Source organism: Hemiscyllium ocellatum, chromosome 18 (assembly GCF_020745735.1).
Source record: "Hemiscyllium ocellatum isolate sHemOce1 chromosome 18, sHemOce1.pat.X.cur, whole genome shotgun sequence".
NCBI lineage: Eukaryota > Metazoa > Chordata > Chondrichthyes > Orectolobiformes > Hemiscylliidae > Hemiscyllium > Hemiscyllium ocellatum.
This window is the reverse complement of record NC_083418.1, coordinates 70,386,898-70,404,805: the sequence shown is the minus strand read 5'-3', so window position 1 is coordinate 70,404,805 and position 17,908 is coordinate 70,386,898. Positions and strand designations below refer to the sequence as shown.

Here is a 17,908-nt window from a genome sequence, read left to right as displayed (position 1 = left end):
AGATTAAGTATATTAGTCAGGGGTAAATATAGGGGAATGGGTTTGGGTGCGTTACTTTTTGGAGGATAGGTGTGGACTTGTTTGGCCGAAGGGCCTGTTTCCACACTGTAGGGATTCTGTGAAACTAAATGATTATAAAAGATTGTTGACAATCCACTTAATGGCAAATCTGAATACTTTTTTTATCCCATTCACTCTTTAGGTTCAAATTAGCTAATTATAAAGCACCTTTATAATGCTAATTATAAAGACTACTCCAAAAATAGATAGGTCTTTTAAAAAAGTAAACATTAAGTGTTGCTACCTGTGTGTTCTGATGCCAAAAATTAGATTACAAGCTTTGTATGAACTAACCTGTCATTCTGTAGATTCTTGTAAAATATAGTATCTGTTTACTTAAGTATTAACAAATGTTGGTGTGGGATCATGTATATCTTGATTCTTTTTACATGTTTTTCCAATGTGTTGAAGCTGCTTTGCAAATAACAATTATTGTGCCAGTGCCGTTATTATAAACTGATTTAATAAATGTTAAACCAGAGTGATTGCTAATATGGGATTAAAAATGCCCTAGAATCATTCTCACAGCTAAAGCAGTAATAGATGGTGTGTGCAACCTTTTTTCCGTTTAAGCTGTAGGCACAAAATTGTGTCCATTTTCAGCTGTTAGATTACGTCATGTAACAAGAAATTCACTAAAATAATCCAAAGGATGGAGGACTATGGAAGATTAAAACCTGGTAAAAGTGGGGTCACGGTTTCTTTCACAAGGAAGTTGGGAGGAGACCTGACAAACTTATCAAAGTTGAAGGCTGTTGTTGGTCAATGAGAAGAAAATGATTTCGGTGGTTAATGAATGGTTGCTCAGAGAAATAGGTACAAGATAGTGATCTAAAGGAGAACATTGTTAAAATTCTTATCATGCATCTGGGTTGTTAAACCATTTTTAAGCACATCTGAGAGTTGAATCTTCTTCATGTGGATGAATCTTAAGGGGAAAAGAGAAATAAGTTTTTAAAAAAATTTAATTTTGTATGTTGGGGAGTCTAACCAAATTGCTTATAATCAACTCCATGCATGATGTGAGTTGCATATCTGCTTAGAGTATGAGAAATTGGACACGAGTAATGCTGCCAGAAAGAAGTTCACTCTACCTAACTGGAGACAAGTGCCACTCAATCTAGCATTTCAATCAGCTACCTCTCCACATGAAGTCAAAGTGAAACTCTTCACTAATAATTGCACAATGTTCATTATACCCAGAATTGCTCATCTCACCAGGAAATCCCATGCGGAAAGGCCTCACCATTTGAGCTTGGGTTGATAAATAGCATTTGTAACTTTTCAAATGCCATGCAACACCATCTACAAATAAGAGACCGTGACTTCCTCCAAAGTTCAGCACACTACTGTCTTCAACTACACCACCTCAATTGTAACATTCCACACTGGAGGCACCCCCCGCTCCCCCCAGGGATGTGTTCTCAGCCCTCTACTGTACTCATTATACAGCCATGACTGTATTGCCAAATTCTGAATGAACGCCATCTACAGATTTGTTGATGACATCACCGTGGTAGGTCAGATACCAAACAATGGCGAGTCAGAATATAGAACAGAGATAGAGGGCTCGGTGACATGGTGCAATGAGAACAATTTCTCTCTGGACATCGGCAAAACTAAAGAACTGATCATTGACTTCAGAAAGAAGACAGGAGAACATGCCCCTATTTACATCAACAATGCTGAGATTTAGGGGATGGACATTGTCACGTTGCTGGGAGTGACGAAAATTGACAACCTATCCTGGACGTTCCATATAGATGTGGCAGACAAGAAGGCACAATAATGCCTCCTCTTCCTCAGGTGGCTCAAGAAATGTGGCATGTCCATGAGGTCCCTCACCAACTTCTACAGGTGCATCATTGAAAGCATACTGTCTGGGTGCATAACTGCCTGGTGTGGCACCTGTGTTACCCAGGACCATAAGACACTACAAAGGTTGTGTGCACAGCACAGACCATCATGGAAGCCATCCTTCCATCTGTGGACTTTATTTACACCCTGGCAAAGCTGTCCTACAACCACGTCCGTCAGACAGAAAATACAGAAGCGTGAACACGCGCCAGCTTCTTCCCTGCTTTATCAGACTGATGAATGGACTCTCTAACTTCAAATAATGCAGACCTTGCTAATATTGATCTTGCCTAGCACACATCTGTGCAATGTAACTTGTATGCCTCTGTCTACTTTTATTTCACCCTGTGATCTGTATGTCCTTGCTTGATATGATCTGCCTGTACTACTCATAATCAAACTTTTTCGGAGTACTTTAGTACATGTGACAATAAGTAAATCAAATCAAAAGTTTCATCACTAACAATATACTGGAGATCACAATTGACCAAAAACCTAACTGCATCTGGTGCACTACTGTGACAATGAAAGTAAATCAGATCTAGACCGTTTAGACACCTCTGTGACCTGTACAACTCATTGAGCACCACAACCCTCTGAGCTATCTGTATCCCTCTAATTCTGGCCTCTTTTGCACACCCAATTGTAATTGCTGCGTCAGTGATGGTCACACATTCAGTTGCCTGAGCTGTATGCTCTGTAATATGTTTCCCTCATTACTTTACTTCACTTTTTTTACCCCTTCAGACACTCCATAAAGCCTCTCTTTGACCAAGCTTGTGGTCTTTAAATCTCCATGTGAGTTTCATTGTCATACTTGGTGTTATAATATGCCTGTGAAGCACTTTGCAATATTTCAGTACTTGAAAATTGCTATTGAATTTAAATAGTTGTTATAAGGGTATGGGGAACAATCTGATGAAATACACAAGTCTTTGATACAGCATCAATTGAAATTTTGATTTCCTCTTTAACTTCTTTTGTTTACGATTTCAATGTACCATAGACAACAAAAGTGTACCTGTCGTTCCTGTATTCTCCACGTTTAAACAAATAGTATGTATGAGTGAACAGTGAGCTAATTTTAATAATGATGGTCAAATTATTCAAAAAGACCTTAAAGACTAAAATATCAATATTTTTATTCTCTGGAATGCTCATGTCAAGTTGCATAGTTACAATGAAATACCATATTGACATATTTACTTTGGTATATTTCTATGATTCAGCACCTTGACAGGAACCAGAATAAACAAAATCCCGACTGACCTGTGCCAACAACTGAAGATGCTCAGATTTTTGTAAGTTTGGCTTCCATCATCCTTTGAAAAGCAAGATAACATTGTATAAGTTAAATCATTTTATTATGTTAATTTGCTACTTTTAGAGTCATAGCAATGTACAGCATAGAAAGAGGCCCTTTGGCCCATCAAATCTCACCGGTCAAAAACAAAAACCTAACTATTCTAATTTCCAACGCTTGGCCATAGCCTTGTGTGCCTTGGCATATTTGAATGCTTAAAACGTTTTGAGGGTTTTTGTCTCTACCACCCTTACACGCAATGATTTCCAGATTCCCACCACCCTCTAGGTGAAAAATAAATTTCCTCTCATTTCCTCTAAACCTCCTCCCCTTTTTCTTAAATCTATGTCCCCTGGTCAGTGATTACTCCACTACAGGGAAAAATCTCCATGCCTTTCCCCTGTGTATGTCCTCCATAATGTTATATATCTCAATTGTGTCCCCACTTAGCCTCCTCTGCTCCAAGGAAAACAACTCCAGTATATCTAATTTCTCTTCCTAATTAAAAACTTCCTGCCCAGCAACATCCTGTTAAATCTCTTCTGCAGTGCAATCACATCCCTCATTTATGATGTGGATTTTAGAACGGGACACATTTCTCTAGCTGTAGCCTAATCAATGTTTTACGTAGTTTCATACCAATTTCAAAATATAAACTATGAATGTAAAACTCTTAAATGGTATAAGTTTGCAACAAGAATTAATGAGAGCTTGGGTGTTTTGAGCTAACAGTAGCCACGAAAGCCAAGATTGTCTAATAATTGCTATGGTTACAGAGCAGAGTTTTGATGTTAGTTGAGTTTTCAGTGTCTCATTTTGTCAAGGAGAAGCTGAGCAATTTGCCTCTTTATGTCATGGAGTAATCTAAATGTGCATACTGTGTAGAACAGAATTTGAAGGTGTTTAGGTGACCACCCAAAAGTAAGAATCTTTTCATAACCCAGTTTGTTCATGCGGCTAATTGAGCTAGCAAGTAGATAAGTCATCCACATTAGTGACTGTTCTGTGTTCAGTAACTCAATAACAGTATACCACTTTATTGTGTAATATTTTACTTTTGAAATAAAAAAGAATTTGCATGGTTATTTAGCAAGAATGTTTTTCGAGCTTGAGAGTAGCTTGGTTGGTGTGTGGGTCAGAATAATGTCAATAGTTCATATTTGATTCTTATTCCAGTTAAGGCAGAGCGCGGACCTGCCTTATCACCCTGCTCTTGACAAAGAGAGAGACAGTTACAAAGCTGAGAAAAGCTATCAAGAAAGTAGCTCAGGATGATGCAAGAGTAATCCAACATCTATGACCTGAGACAAAATCAAACAACTGGTTGGAAATCTGAAGCAAAGAAACAGAAAAATATGAAAATACTGAACAGATCAGTCAGTGTCTATAGAAAGACTTTTTAAAAAAAAGAATGTTAACACTTCAGTCTGATACAAAATCTATTTGAAATGTTAACTCTTGTTTCCTTCTAACTGATACTCCCTGAGGAACTGCGAATTTCCAGCACTTTGTGTACGTAGTTAAGAATTGAAAACTTGATCCAAGTTTTCCTGAACTATGAAGCAAATATTGGACTTTGCTGAAAGTTCTGATTTTTTTTATACTTCATTCCCAAATTGGATTTGACTTGCAATAATTGGAAATATATGTATTTTTTCAAGCCTTTTCATTGCATAATATGTTATTCTTCACAGGGATTTGTCATATAATCAGATAGAGGAACTGCCAAGTTTCCAGGGTTGCTCAGCATTGGAAGAAATGTAAGTTTATGTTTTTAAAATTAAAAATGCAAATTCATTCTGCTATTATTAACAATCCCAAAACTATTAGGTTTTATCTTTCCAAGCCCATGATTACAGTAACCAAAGGATTGTGAAGGGAATAAAATGAAAAATGCTGTAATTTTTTTTCCAAGTCTTTGTTCTTGATTTATGACAGACAGGGACAAGAAGTGTTTATTATCCAACGTTCCATTTTCTCTGAGAGTACTAAGGTGTCAGTCAATAATTTAGGGCTAGCATCATAGGTGAACAAGACCAAGTATACAAGTTCCTTCTTTGAGGAACATAGATGATCTAGTTTGGTCACTTTTATGGTCACTTGAACTAGCCCATGAGGCTTACTGAGTACCACTCTTCTGGAGAAATCAGGTTGAAACGTTAACACTGCTCCTCTCTCCATGGCTATTGCCAGATCTGAGTTTTTCCAGTACTTTGTTTCATAGAATCTTAGAATCCCAACAATGCAGAAAGAGGTTATCCCACCCAGACCCAGTCCCTCACCCCTATGGGTCTCTGTATATATCTGGACATTACAGGACAATTTAGCATGGCCAATCCACCTAACCTGCACATCTTTGATACCAGATTTATTGAATTCATTTGCACAGTTTGCCATAATGGAATTTGAGTTACCCTATAAATTGATGGTACAGTACCTTCAACTATACCCACAATACTTTGTGTTTTAAAAATAACAAAATCATCATTGTCACTGAGAAGATACTTTTTGACCATTAAATAATCACTGATTCTGGATGAAACTCATTCTGAAGCAATGAATTTCACTGACACTGCCTGGGGGTTTGACAAACTAATGGAGTTGTGTTTCAGCATTTTTTAGGAATAAAGGTTCACTTGTAATTTCAAATGCAGCATACGTGTTAACATTGGTAATATAGTTGAAGTAGCTTTTAGTTTCGCTGTGTAACAGGTTTTCCATGAGCCAAACTAAATCAAGTACATGATCAACTACATGTGGAAAAATGCTTGAACGAAGTAATGATGAGAGCAAAGCTGTAAGAATATATGAATGACCAAATAACATTGAGTTTTTGAATGCATAATAAACTGTGACAAAGAATTGGAAACGTAATATTGCAAAAATCTACCAAAAAAGTTTTTTTGCATGAAGTGTTCCACTCCTTCAGTATTAAATGTCAATCAGGCAGGAAATGTTCCAATTTGTTTTACCACTATCTCTGATCATAAGTCTGCCTCACAAGTCAGTGGTATTTTGGAATACTCACCACTTGCATGATGAGTGCAGCTCGAATAACACTCGAGAAACTCTGTGCTATCCAAAACAAGGCAGCTGGCTTGATTGGCACCCTATCCTCCATATTAAATATTCACTTGACCATTGATGCAATGGCAGCAATCTGTGCGCTACAGCAATTCATTACCTTCCAAACCAGCAACCTCTAACCCCAGAAGGGCAAAGGCACCTGATGTATCAGAATACTTGCACCTTTAAATCTCCTTTTAAAATGTGCACACTTCTGAATTGCAGCAGTATCGCCTTCCTTTAGTAGTTGGTCAAATTTTAGAACTCCCTTCCTAATGGTGTAAGTATACCATATGGACTGCAGTGAATGAAGAAGGCAGCTCAGCATTGCCTTCTCAGAGGCAATTAGGATTGTACAATAAGTGCAGGGCTAGGCAGTGAAACCTACGTCCTGTCAACAAATGTTAAAAAGCTCTTCTACGAAAAGAAAATTATTCTCTATGTTGCTGAACCCAGTCAATTAAGTTTTTTAATCTGGTGAGACTGTTTCATAACTTATTCCAGAATTCTTAATTGGGAAACTATACCTCCTGGATTAGAGTATTGGTCCCATGACAGAATTTCAAATAGGAGGCCCTTAGCTTGCACCTCTGTTCCTATTGCCGGTTATGAATGTGAGATATAAAGTCTGAAAGGGCTGGAGCTGTTAGTCAGGATGGAAAAGCCTTCAGCAATGGGCACCACTGTGGGTATCTTACCCATTGAAATGCAGCCTCGAGCTCCAATGGCTACCTGGTCAGAAGCATTACTGGACAAGCCATATAAATCCAAGTCCAGATCAGAAACTCACCTCCAAAGCCTGACCATCACCTACAAGGTATAGGGTGTTCTCATTTAATTTGATCTGAAGGGATGCCTGAGGCCTAATGGAACAAGGGAACAGGTGATGGCTATATTAATTAATGATTAATTAGGTGAGTGTGTTGTATAAATGTGGGGAGCTGATTTGTTATGGTGTGTGGTTAGCTAAAATAAAGCTCTCTGTAAAAATGTGACCTCCATTCAAAAATGTTTATCTTCTAGTACATAATACAAGTCAGAAATGTGATGGAATAATCCCAACTTTTCTGGAGGAATGTGGTCCAGATTGTCTGTAACTATTGGATAGGGTTGAATAGGCAAACTCTTTTCCCTGGGGTCGGGGAATCCAGAACTAGAGGGCATAGGTTTAGGGTGAGATGGGAAAGATATAAAAGAGACCTACGGGGCAACTTTTTCACACAGAGGGTGGTACGTGTATGGAATGAACTGCCAGAGGAAGTGATGGAGGCTGGTATAATTGCAACATTTTAAGAGGCATTTGGATGGGTATATGAATAGGAAGGGTTTGGAGGGATATGGGCCGGGTGCTGGCAGGTGGGACTAGATTGCGTTGGCATATCTGGTCAGCATGGACGGGTTGGACCGAAGGGTCTGTTTCCATGCTATACATCTCGGACTCTAAATGGCTGACCACCACTTTGTAGGAAATTCAGAAATGGGCAATAGTTAATGTCATTGCCATGCAAATCCCAGGAAAGAGATGTTGTTGTTTGTGTTGAAATCCTTCCCTGGCTTGAAAAGATGCGCCTCCAAGCACAGATTCTCTAAACTAGAGCCACAATTGTTTCCATCACCAGGGTTCAACAAAATCCAGGATCTCTGCCAAAGCTCCGATGTGTCTGGAGTCAGGTGAATCTAATATCTTGGCTTCCCAGGACACATTTAGGTGTTTGACCCAAGCACTTGGGTTCACAGCCATTGTACTATCAAACTCCTGCTACAATTTACCATAGTAGTGTGGGCGGCACGGTGGCACAGTGGTTAGCACTGCTGCCTCACAGCGCCTGTAGACCCGGGTTCAATTCCCGACTCAGGCGACTGACTGTGTGGAGTTTGCACGTTCTCCCCGTGTCTGCGTGGGTTTCCTCCGGGTGCTCCGGTTTCCTCCCACAGTCACAAAGATGTGCGGGTCAGGTGAATTGGCCAAGCTAAATTGCCCATAGTGTTAGGTAAGGGGTAAATGTAGGGGTATGGGTGGGTTGCGCTTCGGCGGGTCGGTGTGGACTTGTTGGGCCGAAGGGCCTGTTTCCACACTGTAAGTCTAATCTAATCTAATCTAATCTAATGCAAGGTTTGTGAAGGTTTGTAGCTCAGGTTGAGGTTTAGGGTGTAGGTTTGCTCGCTGAGCTGTAGGTTTGATATCCAGATGTTTCATTACCTGGCTAGGTAACATCATCAGTGGTGACCTCCAAGTGAAGCGAAGCTGTTGTCTCCTGCTTTCTATTTATATCTTTCTCTTGGATGGGGTTCCTGGGGTTTGTGATGATGTCATTTCCTGTTCGTTTTCTGAGGGGTTGATAGATGGCATCTCGATCTGTGTGTTTGTTTATGGTGTTGTGGTTGGAGTGCCAGGCCTCTGGGAATTCTCTGGCATGTCTTTGCTTAGCCTGTCCCAGAATAGATGTATTGTACCAGTCGAAATGGTGGTTTTTAACATCCGTGTGTAGGGCTACGAGGGAGAGAGAGTCGTGTATCCACCAGGATACGTGAACACCAGCTAGCCACAAAAAGACATGACCCTCTCTCCCTCGTAGCCCTACACACGGATGTTAAAAACCACCATTTCGACTGGGACAACACATCTATTCTGGGACAGGCTAAGCAAAGACATGCCAGAGAATTCCTAGAGGCCTGGCACTCCAACCAGAACGCCACAAACAAACACACAGATCGCGATGCCATCTATCAACCCCTCAGAAAACGAACAGGAAATGACATCACCACAAACCCCAGGAACCCCATCCAGGAGAAAGATATAAATAGAAAGCAGGAGACAACAGCTTCGCTTCACTTGGAGGTTGCCACTGATGATGTTACCTAGCCAGGTAATGAAACGTCTGGATATCAAACCTCCAGCTCAATGAGCAAACCTACACCCTAAACCATAGTAGGTATCAACTGAAAACATTTTTGTAGTAGTTTGGAATGACAAGTCATCTTTTAAAGGAGATTGTAGATTCTGATTGTATTCAGTGATCATAGTGTAAATATTAGAGATAGAAGGACAGGGATTCTCTCAATGCTTTAGAAAATTTGGTTATATTGTTGGCATCACACCTGTCATAGTGGAGATTATATTGAGTAATGTATTGAAACCAACAGCGTCCACTTAATTGCTGCTTGGCATAGACGTTTGGAGCCTGGAGCTAAACTGTGTTTAATACATCATTTAGTTGTTTCCAGTCATGGGTTGTATTAGAATATTTTTATGCACAAATTTAGGAACCTTTAGGATTTTAGAAATAGATACACTATATGCTGTTTGGCATCCAATTATTTACAGTATTTTCTTCTAGGTTTCATAACTGTTGTTGTGGTTTATAGTTTGTGATTTTTTTTTGGAGAGATTAAAAAAGGTTCTTGATTTACAAAGATCAGCTGGTTTCAACTTTCTTTCAAATTCCATTCTTTAAGCAGGTGTAAGGAGTATACACAAAGAGGATATATGCCAGTGGAAATGTTTAGTAATTTTTTTTCAATATAGTCCCAGAGTTGGGCTGGCTTTTCGAGTGAATATGTTTATATTAACGTAACAATATGGTTAATGGGTCCATGTAATGCTTATTATCCTATCACAGGACTTCAAAATTATTACATATTTTTGCTGAAATTGAAGTTGTAGTTCTTTCCTATGCAATCTGGATACAAATTGAATATGTTGACTGTTCTGTGTGGCTGTTGTTAGTCCTTACTTTGTGCAGTTTTTATGAAATCATCCTGAGATGATAGGGGGACAAACTGCCTGCCTTCACTGCCAAGACAGCTTTCCTCACTGCTATAGGCAAAGTAGAACTGATCAGCCTAACACAGTTATTAAGTCCCTTAGCTGAAAAAGAGGCAAGCTGAGGCATATATGATCATCCAGCTCTGCAACAGCCATTCTATTCAATACGTCCATTTCTGAAATAAGTGTATTCTCCTTACCATTTGACCAATTAAAACAAACCCAGAGAACAATGAGTGAAATGAATACAGTGGTGATGGGTCATACAGAGTCAGCCTGAACACAGCATTCTGGCGGTCTCGCACTCATTTGTTGACTTGTCTAACATCTACAAGTGAATGAGGTTATTTTCAAATCCATTGAGATGTGGGTACAGCTGGCTGGCCAGCATTTGCTGACCATCCCAAGTTGTCTTTAAAGTGATGGCGAGCTGTCTCCTTAAACCACTGCAGTCCATTAAGAGGGGACTTCCTTCATGTTGCCCCAGCAACACTAAAGGACTGCTGATGTATTCCCAGGGCAGGATGTTGACTGGCTTGGAGGGGAATTTTCAGGTTTGGTGTTCCCATGTATCTGCACTTGACCTTTTGCATAGTCGTGATCCTGGGTTTGGGATGTGGTGTATAAGGAGTTTGGTGAATTTTTGCAGTGCACTTTTGTAGGTGATACAGACTGTTGTTACAGTTAATTCATAATTGGAAACTGATGTTTATGAATGTGGTGCCAAACAAGTGGGCTGCTTTGTCCTGGTGTTATCAAATTCCTTTGAGTTCTGTTGCAGCTACACTTACCGTGCAAATGGAGAATATTCCATTCACACTCCCGACGTGCCTTGTAGATGATAGGCAGACTTTGAGGAGTAATGAGGTGAAATATGGTTATGTTGTACTACTAAGACATTTACTTTCGAGGCATATCTGTGAAAGAGCTGCATTTTTTCTCTGAATAGGATTCATGGAACTTGAATTTGATTAACAGAAGATTTGTGTGAACTGCATCTATAATGCAAAATATATTTTGGCTTCTTGGAACATTTTCATAAAACAGGACTTGAATGTATAGCTACAAAAATGAAGAAAATCTATTTGTCACAATAAATATCAATTAACAGATTCAAATTTGATGTACTTTGAAGATACTTATTTGATGCACAATTCTCTTGGTCACTCTTTTGGCTTCCAAATGTATATGCCGCAATCATCATAGTGTCCCTACAAATTAAAATACATCTGTTACCATTATCCCGCACTTTCACTTACCTATCACGCTCCCAGCTATCTCTATCCACCAACGCCCCAGCCCCACCTCCTCCCATTTATCTGTCAGCCCCTTGGGCCATTCCCCCACATTTCTAAAGAAGAGTTTATGCTCAAACTGTTGCCTCTCCTACTCCTCGGATGCTGCCTGACTATTGTGCTTTTCCAGCACAATATTTTTTGACTCTGATCTACAACCTGCAGTCCTAACTTTCTCACGTAGAACAGGGTCAAATTATTGCCTAAATAGTTTACAATAAACAAATATTTAATGTTGATTATCAAGAACGGAGTCATCGGAATGCAAAGTACTGGGCTAATGGTAAGATTCTTGGGAGTGCAGATAAGCAGAGAGATCTCAGTGTCCATGTACACAGATCCCTGAAAGTTGCCACCCAGATTGATAGGGTTGTTAAGAAGGCATACAGTGTTTTGGCCTTTATTAATGAGGGATTGAGTTCCGGAACCAGGAGGTTATGCTGCAGCTGTACAAAGCTCTGGTGCGGCCGCACTTGGAGTATTGTGTACAGTTGTGGTCACCGCATTATAAGAAGGATGTGGAAGCTTTGGAAAGGGTGCAGAGGAGATTTACTAAGATGTTGCCTAGTAGGAAGGAATGTCTTACAAGGAAAGGCTGAGGGCCTTGAGGCTGTTCTCATTAGAGAGAAGAAGATTGAGAGGTGACTTAATAGAGACATACAAGATAATCAGAGGGTTAGATAGGGTGGACAAGGAGAGCCTTTTTCCAAGTATGGGGATGGCAAACACAAGGGGCACAACTTTAAAGTGAAGGGAGCTAGGTATAAGACAGATGTCAGAGGTAGTTTCTTTACTCAGAGAGCAGTAAGGGTATGGAATGCTTTGCCTGCAACAGTAGTTGATTTGCCAAGTTTAAGTGCATTTAGGTCGTCATTGGACAGGCATATGGACATACATGGAATAGTGTAGGTGGGATGGGCTTCAGATTAGTATGACAGGGCGGCGCAACATTGAGGGCCAAAGGGCCTGTACTGCGCTGTAAAGTTCTTTGTAACAGTTGACAAGATCACCCTTAAAATTATCACACAATACCAGGTTATAGTCCAACAGGTTTAATTGGAAGCGCACTAGCTTTCGGAGCGTCACTCCTTCATCAGGTGATAGACTCCGAAAGGTAGTGTGCTTCCAATTAAACCTGTTGGACTATAACCTGGTGTTGTGATTTTTAACTTTGTACAACCCAGTCCTAACACCGGCATCTCCAAATCATGACTTAAGAGAAAGGAGAAGGATATCTTCCGCTGCCACCCCCACCCCAAACTACCTCAGTTTATACTAATCTTTGTAATAGTCTTTTTTTAAAAATTCATTTACAGGATAAGACTGTCACTGGCTAGGTCAGCATTTATGGCCCAAACATAATTGCCCATAATTAGAGTTATCCACATTGCTGTATTCCACACCACTAAAGTGGGCGGCACGGTGGCACAGTGGTTAGCACTGCTGCCTCACAGCGCCTGTAGACCCGGGTTCAATTCCCGACTCAGGCGACTGACTGTGTGGAGTTTGCACGTTCTCCCCGTGTCTGCGTGGGTTTCCTCCGGGTGCTCCGGTTTCCTCTCACAGTCACAAAGATGTGCGGGTCAGGTGAATTGGCCATGCTAAATTGCCCATAGTGTTAGGTAAGGGGTAAATGTAGGGGTATGGGTGGGTTGCGCTTCGGCGGGTCGGTGTGGACTTGTTGGGCCGAAGGGCCTGTTTCCACACTGTAAGTCTAATCTAATCTAATCTAATCTAAAGGACATTAGTGAATCAGATGTATTTTTGCAACAATCAACAATGGATTCATGGCTGTTATTAGACTGTTAATTCCAGAATTTTTTGAATTCAAATTCCACCATCTCTCATATCAGGATTCAAACCTGGGTCTCCTAGAACATTAGTTGAAAATGTGTTGCTGGTTAAAGCACAGCAGGTCAGGCAGCATCCAAGGAACTTTGTGTCTCTGGAGAATACCACCAGGCCATCACCACCACCTGTTGGATATTAGCAAAGAATAAATTGAGAGCAATAAAATTAAATCTTGTCTAATGAAAGTCCATTTATTGCCAGTGTTTTTGTATTACATTATTTTTACAGTTCTTTAAAGCACAATGAAATCAAAGAGATCAAAACAGAGACATTCCAGAGACTGGTGTCTCTTCATTTGCTGTGAGTACAGATTTTGTATTTTTCCTCAGTTGTACTAATAATTCTGCTGAAGCGAGACCCAGACTGTCATTAGTTGTATGTGACAGATTATTCATCTTTGAGAGTGTGAACTGAAGAATATAGTTGTAAAGTTTTACTGCAATATCTCAATATTGATCATTCTGTCTTGATTGAACTTTAATTTGTACAAGCACTGTTTGTAAAATTAAACAGGGATGGGTATAGAAAATGTTTTCTAATCAAGCAGCATTTACTGTCTGCATATAGGAATGTTATTCTGCCAATGAAACGCAAGAGAATAATTAAATTATAGTTGCAGAGATAATAGGGGAATATGCTGTATTGTCATTGAATTTTAAAAATAATAATACTGTTGGATTAAATAAAATCAGAATGCAAACCAGTTCCTTTTTTTATATTCTTCATATGCATAAATAATTTTGCTCTCCCCTCTTCCCATTATTCCATTACAGTGATCTAAGTAAAAATCAGATCTCTACAATTCAGAAGAATGCATTCATTTCTTTGACTGAACTTACAAACTTGTAAGTGACTGAAATTATTTCAAGCTGTTCATGTTGATTTTTGCATTATGGTCATGAGCTTAAAATATTGAACTTTGTGCTTAATGATTGATATATTAGTTGTGCTTTTAATTTTAACTACTTCTTCCCAACTTAAAGTTGAAAAGTATGTCAGAAATGGGGACATTTACAATGGAAGTCAAGGAAATGGCTGACTGACTAAATACGTACTTTGATTTCATGTTCATGGGAACATTGAGTTTAGTGAGAATGAGGAACTGAAGCAAACCAGCATTAGTAGAGAAATGGTGTTGGTGAGAGCTGATAAGTTCCCAGGGCCTGATAGTCAACGTCCCAGTGTACTTAAGGAAGTGGTCTCAGAAATAGTGGATTCTTTGGTGGTCTTCCAGAATTCTCTGGACTCTGGAACAGTTCCTATGGATTGATGGGGAGTACAAATAACCCCGTTATTTAAAAAGATGTCAAGAGAAAACCGGGAATTATAGCTTAGTCAGCCTGACATCGGTAGTGTTGAAAATGCTGGACATTATTGTAAAAGATTTAATGACGGAGCACTTAGAAACAGTGGCAGGCTTGGACAGACTCAGTATGAATTTATGAAAGGGAAATCATGCTTGACAAATATACTGGAATTCTAACTTGCGGCCAGTGTTTTTTTTGTTACATATTTCCTTAAAGAATGTAACGGGTAGAGTTTGAGGGAGGGGGCAGTGAATATGGTTTATTTGAACTTTCAGAAGGTATTCAACAAAGTTCCATTTAAAAGATTGGCATGCAAAATTAAAGCGTAAGATTGGGAGTAATAAGTTGAGATGGAAGAAAAATGGAAGATGGAAAACAAAAATTAGAAGTAAACAGCCCTTTTGTTTGCCAAATGACAGGCTGAGACTCATAAGGTGTTATAGGAATCAATACTACGACACCTACTATTCACAATATGTTAAGATTTCCAATGAGGGAACTAAATGTAATATCTCCTAGTTTGTTGGTAATACAAAGCTGGGTGGAATGGGTTAAGAGGATGTAGAGATGCTTCAGGATAATTTGGACAAGTTGAGTGAGTGGGCAAATGCACGGCAGATAAATGTGAGGTTACCTACTTTGATAGCAAAAACAGAAAGGTCAATTATTATCTGAATGACTATAAGTTGAGAGAAGGGAATCTTCAGCAAGATCGGAGTATCTTTGTATACCAGTCACTGAAAGTAAGCATGCAGGTGCAGCAGGCAGTAAAGAAGGCATTTGGTATGTTGGCCTTCAAAGGGAGGGAATTTGAGTACAGGAGCAGGGAAGGCTTGCTGCAATTGTGCAGTACCTTGGTGAGACCACACCTGGAATGTTACGTGCTGAATTGGTCTCTTTATCTTTGGAAGGATGCTCTTTCTACAGAGGTAGTACAGTGAACGTTTAACCAGACTGACTCTTGGGGTGATGGGAATAACTTACGAGAAAAGCTTGAAATGGTTAGGATTATATTCGCTAGAATTAAGAAAAATGAAGTGGGGGTCTCCTATCAACCAAATTAAAAGTTTTAACAAGACTACACAGAGTAGATGCAGGAAGGACGTTCCCACTGATGCAGGAGTCTGCAGCTGGGGTCACAGTTTAAGAATACGGGGTAAATGGGGTAAATATGAGTGGCACGGTAGCTCAGTGGTTAGCACTGCTGCTGCACAGTGCCAGGGACCCAGGTTTGATTCCAGCCTTGGGCAACTGTCTGTGTGGAGTTTGCACGTTCTACCCATGTCTGAGTAGGTTTCCTCCCACAATCCAAAGGTGTGCAGGTTAGGTGAATTGGCCATGTTAAATTGCCCACAGTGTAGGTTGTTAATCAGGGGTAAATATAGGTTAGGGGAATCGGTCTGGGTGGGTTGCTCTTCAGAGGGCTGGTGTGGACTTGTTCAGCCAAGGGGCCTGTTCCCTCTCTGTACAGATTCTAATTCTTATTCTAAACTATTTAGAACTGAGATTAGGAGAAATTACTTCATCCAGAGAGTGGTGAGACTGTGCAATTATTACAGAAAGCAGTTAAGCACAAAATATTGTATGATTTAAGAAGGAGTTGGATATAGCTCATGGATAAAAGGATCTGGGGAAAAGGAGGAACTAGCTATCGATTAGGGTGATCAGCCCATACTTATAATGAATGGTAGAGCCGATTCAAGGGTTAAATGGCCTACTTGTTTTTTTAGGTTGTGTATGTTCATTCATTAGGATGTACTAATTCATTATGTTTTGTTCTGTTTTCAGAGATTTAAGTTCCAATCACTTGAGTTCTTTCCCAACAGCTGGGCTAACAAGTCTCAATCAACTTAAACTTTCTGGGAATGCTGACCTGAAGGAGCTACTGATACCAGAGGACACCTCTAGGCTGAGGTTTGTTAAACTGTGGCTTAAGGCAATCGCGAATTAAAAATGGGTGTTAGCTATGCTGCAGTTGTATAGATCTTTCGTTAAACTACAATGAGTACTGCATTCAGTTTAGCATGCCGCAGCTCAGGAAAAAAAATGTTTGGCTCTGGAGCAGGTGAAATTTAGATTCAGCAGAATGATATTAGGACTTCGAGGTTTAAATGATGAGGACAATAATATGATTTTTTTTTCTTGACTATATAAAATTAGAGATGTTTGAAGTATTTACATTCATTCTTTTTACCAGCATGGTAGAATGGCCTGTATCTGTGCCATATCTGACCTGCATAAATAATATGCTGGAGTAGGTGGAGAGAAACTATGCTGCCTGGCGGATGTTAAGATTAGCGGAGCACTATGTTAAAATTAGAGCTGAATAGTTCAAAGGTGAGTCAGGAAGCACTTCAGGTGAAAGTTTATGGAAAAGCCAGGTCAGTTGAAAATGTAAAGTTGAGATTGGTAGCATTTTGTTAGCTAAGGCAATTAATGGAACCAAGGCAAGTAAATTGAGTGAAAATGAGTGGTTAGCACTGCTGCCTTTCAGCGCCAGGGACCCCAGTTTGATTCCAGCCTCTGGCAACTGTCTGTGCGGAGTTTGCACATTCTCCTCGTGTCTGTGTGGGTTTTCTCTGGGTGCTCCGGTTTCCTCCCAAGTCCAAAGATGTGCAGGTAAGGTGTATTGGTCATGCTAAATTGCATAATGTGTAGGTTAGGCTCATTGTTAGGGGTAAATATAGAGTAATGGGGAATGGGCTTGAGTGGGATATTAGATTAGATTACTTACAGTGTGGAAACAGGCCCTTCGGCCCAATAAGTCCATACTGACCCACCAAAGCGCAACCCACCCAGACCCATTCCCCTACATTTACCCCTTCACCTAACACTATGGGCAGTTTAGCATGGCCAATTCACCTAATCTGCACCCGGAGGAAACCCACGCAGGCCCGGAGAGAATGTGCAAACTCCACAGAGTCAGTCGCCTGAGGCGGGAATTGAATCCGGGTCTCCAGCGCTGTGAGGCAGCAGTGCTAACCACCATGCCACCCACTTTCCGATACTCTTCGGAAAGTCAGTGTGGACTTGTTGGGCCAAAGGGCCTGTTTCCACACTGTAGGGAGTCCAATCTATTCTAGAGCCATTATCAAATTTGTATGGTGGAGCAGAGTTGCAGAGATTACTCCTGTTCCTGTGACCCTATGTTCATGTTGAGTTTTTAAGCCTGACCTTGACTTTATTCTGTTTTTGTAGGCCTGAGAACAGTGGTGGTTTAAATACAAGTTCAATTTTCTTTCTTCTGTGCTATGACCATTGCACCAGATTTTATATTGGTATAATTTCCTATACTTCTAATTTTTCAACAAAAAGTTAGGGGTAATTTATGCTGCCATGAAGTAATTGTGCATTAGTGACCGCATTCCAATGTGACTTTTGGTTTTGGCGGGAGTACTTGTGA

At 40.1% G+C, this 17,908-nt stretch overlaps 1 protein-coding gene across 1 annotated transcript in view; it reads left to right on the top strand.

Moving 5' to 3' along the window:
* The window catches only part of lgr4 (leucine-rich repeat containing G protein-coupled receptor 4), a 140,793-nt gene that overhangs the window by 109,947 nt on the left and 12,938 nt on the right, over positions 1-17,908 (top strand). The window contains exons 10-14 of the mRNA XM_060839090.1: positions 3,147-3,218; positions 4,915-4,980; positions 13,427-13,498; positions 13,972-14,043; positions 16,294-16,419. Coding sequence (XP_060695073.1) covers positions 3,147-3,218; positions 4,915-4,980; positions 13,427-13,498; positions 13,972-14,043; positions 16,294-16,419 — 408 coding nt within the window. The remainder of the gene's footprint in view (positions 1-3,146; positions 3,219-4,914; positions 4,981-13,426; positions 13,499-13,971; positions 14,044-16,293; positions 16,420-17,908) is intronic.